The sequence below is a fragment of the Centruroides vittatus genome, unplaced genomic scaffold, assembly GCF_030686945.1.
Source record: "Centruroides vittatus isolate TY-2023 unplaced genomic scaffold, ASM3068694v2 contig_2818, whole genome shotgun sequence".
Taxonomy (NCBI): Eukaryota; Metazoa; Arthropoda; class Arachnida; order Scorpiones; family Buthidae; genus Centruroides; species Centruroides vittatus.
This window is the reverse complement of record NW_027121792.1, coordinates 1872422-1881756: the sequence shown is the minus strand read 5'-3', so window position 1 is coordinate 1881756 and position 9335 is coordinate 1872422. Positions and strand designations below refer to the sequence as shown.

Below are 9335 nucleotides of genomic sequence, written 5' to 3'. Positions count from 1 at the left end.
AGAATATCTGAACATTAAGAATATTTTATAGTTGTAAAGACCTTATTACATGTATTCTGGCCAGAAATAAATATACGCACTATGTTCTTACTTCATCTTTATTAAACCTTATATAGCTGAGAAATTCGCCAAAAGCGAAAATTTTCGGCTCCACTTATAACGGTAAAATCCCCGAAGTACAGACTCAACATTGCCATTGTTATTATAAAATAATTTCACGAGAAAGAGCAAGATGATTGCTATCATAGCTGATAGAAATAACATTCAGTCGTGGCCACTTTCATATTTAGAATTTGGAGGAAACAAGTGCGCATATACAAAGGAAACCGCTTTTTTCGTTACTTTCAGCGCCAAAAGTGCTATAACAATGAGTTTTGGTATTGATTTTTTTATTTTACAGAATGTTTTCTGTAAAAAGTGTCCTGAAACGTCACCATACCACACATTTGGTTGCATTTGGAGTGCTAAAGATCTCGCTACACAGCGTTAAATAGGAGTAATATAATTACAATTACTCGGTATATTACGTGAGATAATTTATTTGCATGATGGCATGCTCACTCTTGCTCTGCATCTTCATTTACAATGATTAAAAACGAAAATCATCAAAACGATATTTCTTTATAATTGTTTTTTTTATTTTTCTCGGCTGTTAAGTACACATAACAAGAGAAAGTATTGGAATTGTGTCAACTTTGACCTTCCGAGGTTTTTGCAAATTTCCGCGTTTTTAGACCTTCTCAACCCAAAAAAGTAAAAGAAAAACAAAAAAGGTATATAAGGAGCATACTATTAAATTTTGACGGTTAAAGGTCAAAATTTAATAGTGGGGATCACGTGTAGTATCTCGAGAGAAATCGATGTTAATAAAAATTTTAATCGTTATTAACATTCACATTTTTTTTTTTTTTTATAAAACACCCCTCTACTCTCAAATTAAGTGTTTTGCCATTTTTATGATAATTATTAATATAAAAAAAATTTATGATAAAATCTCATAACAGATGGCACCACACGTATTTATTATTAGTATGATTAATAAAAAAGTTATTATTTTAAAATAAAATCTCTTAATAGCCGGGAAAGTTACGCAACTCGTTGCTGGTGTTATTCTTTCAATAATTGTTTCACGTTTGAATAAAGAAACTTCAGTAAAAATATTTTTGGCTGTATAATCGGATTTAGGGTTTAAAACGAATCTTTTTAAAGTTTTAATCTAAATAGAAAATGTATCATAATTTCTTAATTGAACAAAAAACAAAATAAGTTATAAATTTGGTTAATATTATGAATCATTAGTAAATTTGTGTTTGAATAGAATATATTTACAGAATAATAAAAATTTTTTTTTCAACGGCGTTGATTGTTATATATATAATTAAAAAGATTTTTACAATAAAAATGTCTTTTTGAGATAAACTACTCAATCTAAAAGGATTAAAGCACTACAACACGATAAAATTTTCTTTATTACCGGTATTTTATTAACATTGATAAACAATTTCAGTACATTTTTATAAAATATCTTCTTGATTTTTTAATATTTAAAACAAATCTATAGGCTCATATGTATAGAATCTTGTTAATTCCTTGAATCTTGATAATAAAACGTGTATTTCACAATATAAACTTTACTAATAAACTATAAAAGCTAAGCGTGTGAATGATAAACAGCTTTTTTAGATGAACTGAAATCAACTCTGGTGTTTCAAGATAACTACAGTTTTCAGACTGAAATAAATGTGATTTATAAATACACGTATATAAAATATGTTGAAGAAAATATTCGATGATTTTCCTATCTACTTACGATTTTCCCGTTCTCATAAGTTCAAAACCGGTATTGATGTCATCCAAATTAATGACATTAGTTATTAGGTCATCCGAAGGAAGTTTACCATTCATATAATCATCTACCATTTTGGGAACATCAGTTAAACCTCTCGTATCTACAATGAAAATGAATTGAATAATCAAAAACTAATTTCAATGGGTCTTTTTTGTACGCTTAGTTTTAGTGACTTACTGCCAAAATTTGTTCCCATAACAGTTCTTCCCATTAGTAAACCGAGTGCATCGACACAAACTTCTCCTCCGTGAATTAAACCAATTACGATTACTTTGCCAATTCCCATGCGAGTCGATAATAAGGCAGATTTCTTTAAATAGTCAAAGTTATTAAGCAATATAAACAAACATAAAATTTTTAAATTAAATACTAACCACAGCATCTTTAATTCCAACAGCAATGAAAGCGTAATCAACGCCTTTTCCTCCAGTCATTTCAGTAAGAACTTTTTCGATGGGTTTATCGTGATCCTTTGGATTTATGCAATTTGTGCATCCTAATTTTTTAGCTATAAATATAAAAAGTATTATTTTATATCTTTTTAGCGCTGAAATACAAGAATACGTAGTTAATATTTTACCTAATTTGAATTTATCCACGTTTATATCCACTCCAATTATCTGTTTTGCTCCTTGATAATGACATCCCATAACAACGGACATTCCGACTCCACCCAGACCCCAAATAGCGCAGATGGATCCTTTTCGGACTTTAGCACAATATACTGCTGCTCCATATCCGGTAGGAATGCAACAGCCCAATAATGCCATTTTATCCAATGGAGCTTTCGGATTAATCTGTAAAAATGTAATAAAATTTTTGAGAAAATTATCATTACAAAATTGTTTTGTTAATAGTTCATCGAACCTTTGTCAGCTGCATTTCTTCGACTACTGTAAATTCAGAAAAAGTGCCGAGATTCATCAATTGTGACAACAATTTTCCTTTGCACGAAAGAGATTTGGGATCATTCTCCATTCTTCCTGACTCATTTCTGAGATTAAAAAGATACACGAAAAAAAGGTGTGTTTTAATAATTAATACATTTAATTATAACCAATAAAAATTGAAATAAAGATTCAATTTTATAATAAATTATGTCACTTACACAACTTTTTCGCAAAGATTTGTATCTGGATTTTTACAGAGATCACATTGTTGGCATTGTGGCAAAAATAAAGGAATCACGTGATCCCCTGTAATAATTTATTTCATTTATATAATTATAAAAATATTTTTAATTACGGTATTTATTACATTCAATTTTCGTTTCTTTTGAAAATCTTCGCCTCGGATAATCGAGGTTCTACTGTATTTGTTATTTTGAATAGGCTATATCGAAGGCATTATTAAAAAGAAGATTTACGAATTAAGTTTCAGAAAATTAAAATTTTATCCCGAATATTTTGGGTCTCGTCTCTCACCATCCGCCTACCCGCATTATGGGCCTGGCCGAACCCGTGGAAAAGGGTTCTCTTAGAGCGGAAACAGCCGAAAATAAAGAAAAAAAAACATAAAAATGTAATTTAAAAGATTTACATTACCTGGCTTAAAATATTTTACATTTTTTCCAACACTCTCCACTATTCCGGCAGCTTCGTGACCTAAAACGAGTGGAAATCTTTGATTGGGATCGAATCCTTGAAGAAAACTTGCATCTGTATTGCATACTCCTGTTGAAATAACCTGTTGAGAAATCGTATTTAAAATATGTTTATAGCCTAATACATAGTTGCTAATACTATTATATGTATACTAATACCTATTTATTATGTATAGATGTATATAATAACATAAAAGTCTAGTTTTTGATTATAGTACTACAATTTTACGTTTAAAACCATTCGTTATTAGCTAATAGTAGAATAATAATAAATTTATTATTAACTTACTTTTATGCGAACTTCCGTATTTTCTGGAGGAGCAACTTCCACTATTTCAATAGAAAGTGGTTCTCCTTTAGACCATGCAACTGCAGCTTTACATTTGATAGGCTAAATATAAGAAAAAAAATATTTAATATTATTTCTTGCAATCGAAATTAATAATTAATTATTTAATTACAGCCATTCCTCGCTTAACGACCTAGTTACCTTGCTACAATTAGGTCGTTAAGAGAACTGGTCGATAAACAGGAGCTAAAATTGATGTACTGTACCAAACACATTAAAATATTAATCTATGAATGATCTTTAATCATCGAATCTTTCAAATGGTGCCGGGAAAGTTGCGTAACTTTCCCGGCTTTTATGAGATTTTATTTTAAAAATAACATTTGTATTATTAATGAAAATAAATAAGACTGTATGTGGCGCCATTTGTTATGAGATTTTGTTATAAAAATCTTTTGCTAATTTATAATAATTTAAAAAATATAAAGATTTAATTTTGAGGGCAGGGATGGGTTTTATAAAACACTGCAAGTGCTAACAAGTAAAAATCTTTATTAAGTCCGACTCTGGTGAGATATGACACGTGACCACCCTCTATCTCTCCATTCCCTTGAGCTTTCACAACCAAAATTTAGTAGCATTAATGCTCCTTACATACAAGCTACCGTGCCAAATTTCGTTACTTTATCTTCACCCTGTCTTGAGATATTAAGCGAAATAGACGCCAACACACGTATATACACACACACACACACACACGTGGAATTTTTTTGCCTTTTTTTTTTTACTTTTTGGGTTCATGTGGTCTGAAAACATGATTTGCAAAACACTCGAAGAGTCAAATTTGACACGATTCCCATACTTTTCCTTCTTATGTATACATAACAGCAGGGATTTACTGTCCCGGTTGTTACGTTTACATAAAAAGAGAAAGTAAATCCCGGTAAAAGCCAAAATGGTCCCGCTTTACTTCGGGCCTCATACCAAGTTTTCGACATCTCTGCAACGAAACCGTGCAGATTTTTTTCTAAATAACAATTCCAGTTATATTTATACACAAATATAATTATTAATTTCAAAAAAAATGTCTAAGATAACTTCAGAGTATCATTATCAAATTTGTAACTAAAACTTTTAATATTTTAACAGATTATGACCCATTTATAATCAAATAAATGTTAACTTCATAACTCTCGTTTTATATACAATTATAAACATTAACTGGGACAATTTATACATATTTATATCGAAATTTGAAAGCTTCAAGAATGCAAAAAAATTAAAAGTATACACGTAAATTAAAATGGATGTATGTTATATTACTTTTATTCACTTCAAAATGGTATGTTGAATAATACTTACTAATACTTTATAAAATGTATTTTATTCGGAAACTGTAAATAATAGATTCATCTTTTAAAAACATTCTGGACACCTGCCATAAAACGGAATTTCCTGGTATAAATTTATCCTTGAAAAAATTTTTCATTTTCTATACAGTATCTTACTAAATGTATTTTATAACTAATCACAATTAATTTATTAAAAAATGTTAATGACTTTAACACATTTACGAAGGTTTGTATGAAGGAAGATAAACAATTCTAATGCTATCAAAATTCAAATATAAATAATTGTTTTAATATCTATTCACCCAGCGAAATTACTTACAATTGACGTGACTAATGACAATTAAACCCAACTATTAGATAAGATGAAGCCTCAATAAGTTTAATAATATCAAAACATTTATATAACTTTATTTTTAATAGCAAAATATTTCCTGGTAAAAAAAAATATACAAAAAAATATTATACAATAATTTCCCTTCAATTTTAAATTTAAATATAATAATAAGAAAACACATTACCTTGCCTTGAGTCGAAAACATGTTGAATGACGAACAAAAATATTTAAAAAGACAGGTTTAACTCGCATTAAATCTAATTTAAAAAGAATAAATTCAAATAAATAGGCCCTATATATATATATATTTAATTATTTATTAAATATTTTATGAAGCATTGTCTAAATAGAGTTAAAGTATAAGGAAAATTTAACATAACATCACGCGATTGTATATATATAAACGGGGGAAAAAAAGGCGTTTTGTTTAATAATACAGTTTAATAAAGAAAGAAAAGATTCTAGTAAAATTTTAAAGCAATTTACTAATTCTAAATTAATATACTAAAAATGAAAATCATACTTACAAAAATGCGACGAGTTGTTTAGATCGTTAGTCGAACGATTGTGTTTTGCATTTTATAAAACCTTGAAAAAAAGCCTTGAGTACGATGAATACAGTACGGTATTATGCGGTATAACTAGAAGTTGTCACTATTATATAAGAATAATTCACGTAGCGAGTGTTTAATTAAAAGTTCAAACGTTCTTCTATTTTTATTTTATTGAAAGTTATTATCGAAAATACTTATTTAATTTAATAGTTAACGATAATTATATCTGATGTTTAATAGATTATGTTGCTAGTTTTATTGCTAGTTTATTGTCGTTTGGAAATTTTTAAAAATGTTTTATTACGTGTGCTTTTTTCATCTATGATATAACAACAGACAGAAATGAAATTTGATCCATCTACTACAGTAGACCCCCCTATAACACGGTCGATACGTTCCGTGTTATATGAACCCGTGTTATGGGAGGTCTACTGTATTGATACTTCTTAATAAGTAGATTATGGCTAACTATTTTTATTTTGAATAAGACTCCATCCTTTACACTTTAAAATATTTTCTAAACTTAACATATGTATAATTAATTTCGTGAATTTTTAACATGCAAAATAGTAATACTATTATTATATTATATTAAGTATAACCTCTATTTTATATTATATTATGTAATAAATTTTGTAGACAATGATTTAAACTTTCAACGCTCTCTTCATTGTACTGTATGTAAATAGACTTATATAATCATGAATAAACATATATACATAATTAATTAAACATTCCTATATCTATTTATGTTTAACAATGTTATTAAATACTATTCAAAATATTTCTCTTCTCGAGAATTTATATAATCGTGTCTGAATTGACTACTGTATTTTATTTATTTTTCTTTAACGTCAACTATATCAGCGAACATCACTGGCAATGCCGTGTACTTTGTGGAAAGAGCAAAAAGTGGTAAAAGCAACTCTTTTTACACAATTCGGTTAATGTTATCTATGGTTCCAAAATGGCGGCTCGTCTCTGATTCCAGCAAATAGAAGAAAGGAAACAGTGGAGACGCACGTTCTAACTTAACCTAACCTATTCTAATAATTTTGTTGGTAATAATTATGGTAATTATTACCAACAAAATTATTAGAATAGGTTAGGTTAGAACGTGTGTCCCCACTGTTTCCTTTCTTCTATTTGCTGGAATCAGAGGCGAGCCGCCATTTTGGAACCATAGGTAACATTAACCTACAATTCTTTTCAAAATAATAGCATAATTAAATTACTTAAAATTAGTACAAAAATTTCAATTTTTTACGATACTGGATTAAAAATCATTAAATCAAACACACGGTTTCGTAAAACTTTTATGACATTAAAAATAAAATTTTACCTTTATTGCAAAATTTGCAAGCACTTCACTTTCATCCAACTAACTTTTAGCTTGGAATGTATATATTGTGAGATATAAAATATATACAATTAAAGCGTTGTTGCTACAACAGTCGCTTTTTAAACATAACAATAAACAAATAATTATAAAACAGCTTGTTGTTGCTGAAGCAACCTTCAAGAGATTAATATATTACAGAATAACCTTTAGCTAGGAATAGACTAGAATTTAGAATATATACAAATGTTTAAACCAGGAGTTACCAACGTAGTCATTAGTTACCCTTAGAGGATCAATTGATTCTTTTAATATATGGAGATCAATAAATAACTAGGAACCTTTTTTTTGGAGTTCGGTGGAGAAATTTATATATTAATTTTTGGTTTATGTTTGTTAACTTTTGTATTTCGCTTACTATATTATATTTATTTATATCGAATTATTTTTAATAAGAACTTTATAACTGAGTAGACTGTATTTATTTGCTTTTATTTTAACGTATTGTCTGTATTTATTAAAAAATGATTACAAGTAATATGACGAAAAGAATTAATAATTTATTTTTATTATGTCTGAACAAGGAGATCGACAATCAAAAACGGTTTTTTAAAAAAAGGAGAAAAACGATTTGAATCATCGTTACTATGTCAACAATCGTTTTTTAACATAACAATTAATAAACATATTTTAACGTTTTTGCTATTCATGAGATTAATCAAAAATAATAATTAGTATTTATTATAACATCGTCACAATGTTCTCAATTTTTTGGTGTCTTGCCCTTGTACGTCATACTTTTTCTGTTAGCAATAGAGTGTTGCCATTCATCTAACTCCGTTCAGGGAAAATTTTTGAATTGAAATAACGTGACTTCCGGTTTGTTTGCATCGGAAGTTCGTATATACAGTAGACCCCCTTATAACACGGTAGATACGTTGTGTGTTGTACAAGTCACTTAAATACATGAGCCAATCACAGCCCGGCACTTGTGCAGTTTAAAAGCTACGGCTGTTTGAAAGGTTTTCTTCCGTAAAATTAATCGATTCTAGACTAATTTGACTCAACATTTCCAAATCACGTATAACTTTTTAGAAATAATCCATATAAACTATGATATAAACAAAAAATTGTAGGATTACTTACCGAGTGTGCACCGTTCGACGATGCCATTGCTTAAGCTTGTTTTCGTCGCGGAGCGGCTCGTCGAACGGCGGGCGCGTGTTTCCCGATAAGTTATTTTTCTGCGAAAAATTCGCTGAACTTTGGAAACATCATTAATATAAATATAATTTTTATGGCCGTTGAATAATAAATGTTTTTAGTAGGTCTGCTGCTCGTTTAAACTCAACGGTTTGTACAATGTCCGCTATTGGTTCAGATTCGACCAATCCTGTCGCGACACGAGTCGGCGATGACGTTTTACCGTGTTATACGAGTCTTTTAGCGCGTTATACGAATCTGTGTTATATGAACCCGTGTTATAGGGGGGTCTACTGTAGTTAATTTGAGCCTCGTGTCCTAAGCTTTCCATCTGGTCTCTAACTAACTCCGATCCCGAGATTAAGGAAGAACAGACAACAGAGGGAATTAATAAGTCTACAATTGTTTTTCAAATTGCAGCTCAAATACTGAGTGTTTTAAAGTTAAATTATAACAAAGCTAGAAAAGACTGCTTTTGGAAATGTCATTAGGCAGTTGATTTCCACCCCCAGAACATAAACCCAAAAGCAGCTTAAAAATTACAAAAAAGACAATGGAAAAACACGAACAAAGCAATAACACGATACATATACAGTATATATAGCAAAAAAATATAAATAAAACGACATACAGATAATATACATTCATTAAAAAATCATATTAAAAAACATATATTCGACAGTATGCTAAACGAACTCACTCCATTCACAAGAATCGGGTTTTGGGGTTAAAGTCAATGACGTTATCTACCGAAATAACGTTCAAGGAAGTCTTAGAAACTTTGATAAAATTTCAAAACAACTATATTGATT

At 29.2% G+C, this 9335-nt stretch overlaps 1 protein-coding gene across 2 annotated transcripts; it reads right to left on the bottom strand.

Moving 5' to 3' along the window:
* Nucleotides 1-1461: 1461 nt before the first annotated feature.
* On the bottom strand, nt 1462-6051 carry LOC136972178 (alcohol dehydrogenase class-3 chain L-like). 2 transcript variants are annotated; one of them, XM_067266737.1, is made up of 12 exons: nt 5955-6051; nt 5612-5684; nt 3742-3843; nt 3394-3535; nt 2958-3045; nt 2717-2843; nt 2430-2646; nt 2224-2357; nt 2027-2159; nt 1811-1949; nt 1675-1731; nt 1462-1612 (listed from the first exon to the last, which is right to left on the bottom strand). In XM_067266737.1, the coding sequence occupies exons 2-11, from the start codon at nt 5630-5632 to the stop codon at nt 1695-1697; spliced, it is 1140 nt and encodes a 379-aa protein (XP_067122838.1). In that variant the 5' UTR covers nt 5633-5684; nt 5955-6051; the 3' UTR covers nt 1462-1612; nt 1675-1694. The 2 variants fall into 2 exon arrangements, with proteins under 2 accessions (XP_067122838.1, XP_067122836.1); XM_067266735.1 differs by having other exon boundaries at nt 1462-1731.
* Between the last annotated feature and the right edge of the window lie 3284 nt (nt 6052-9335).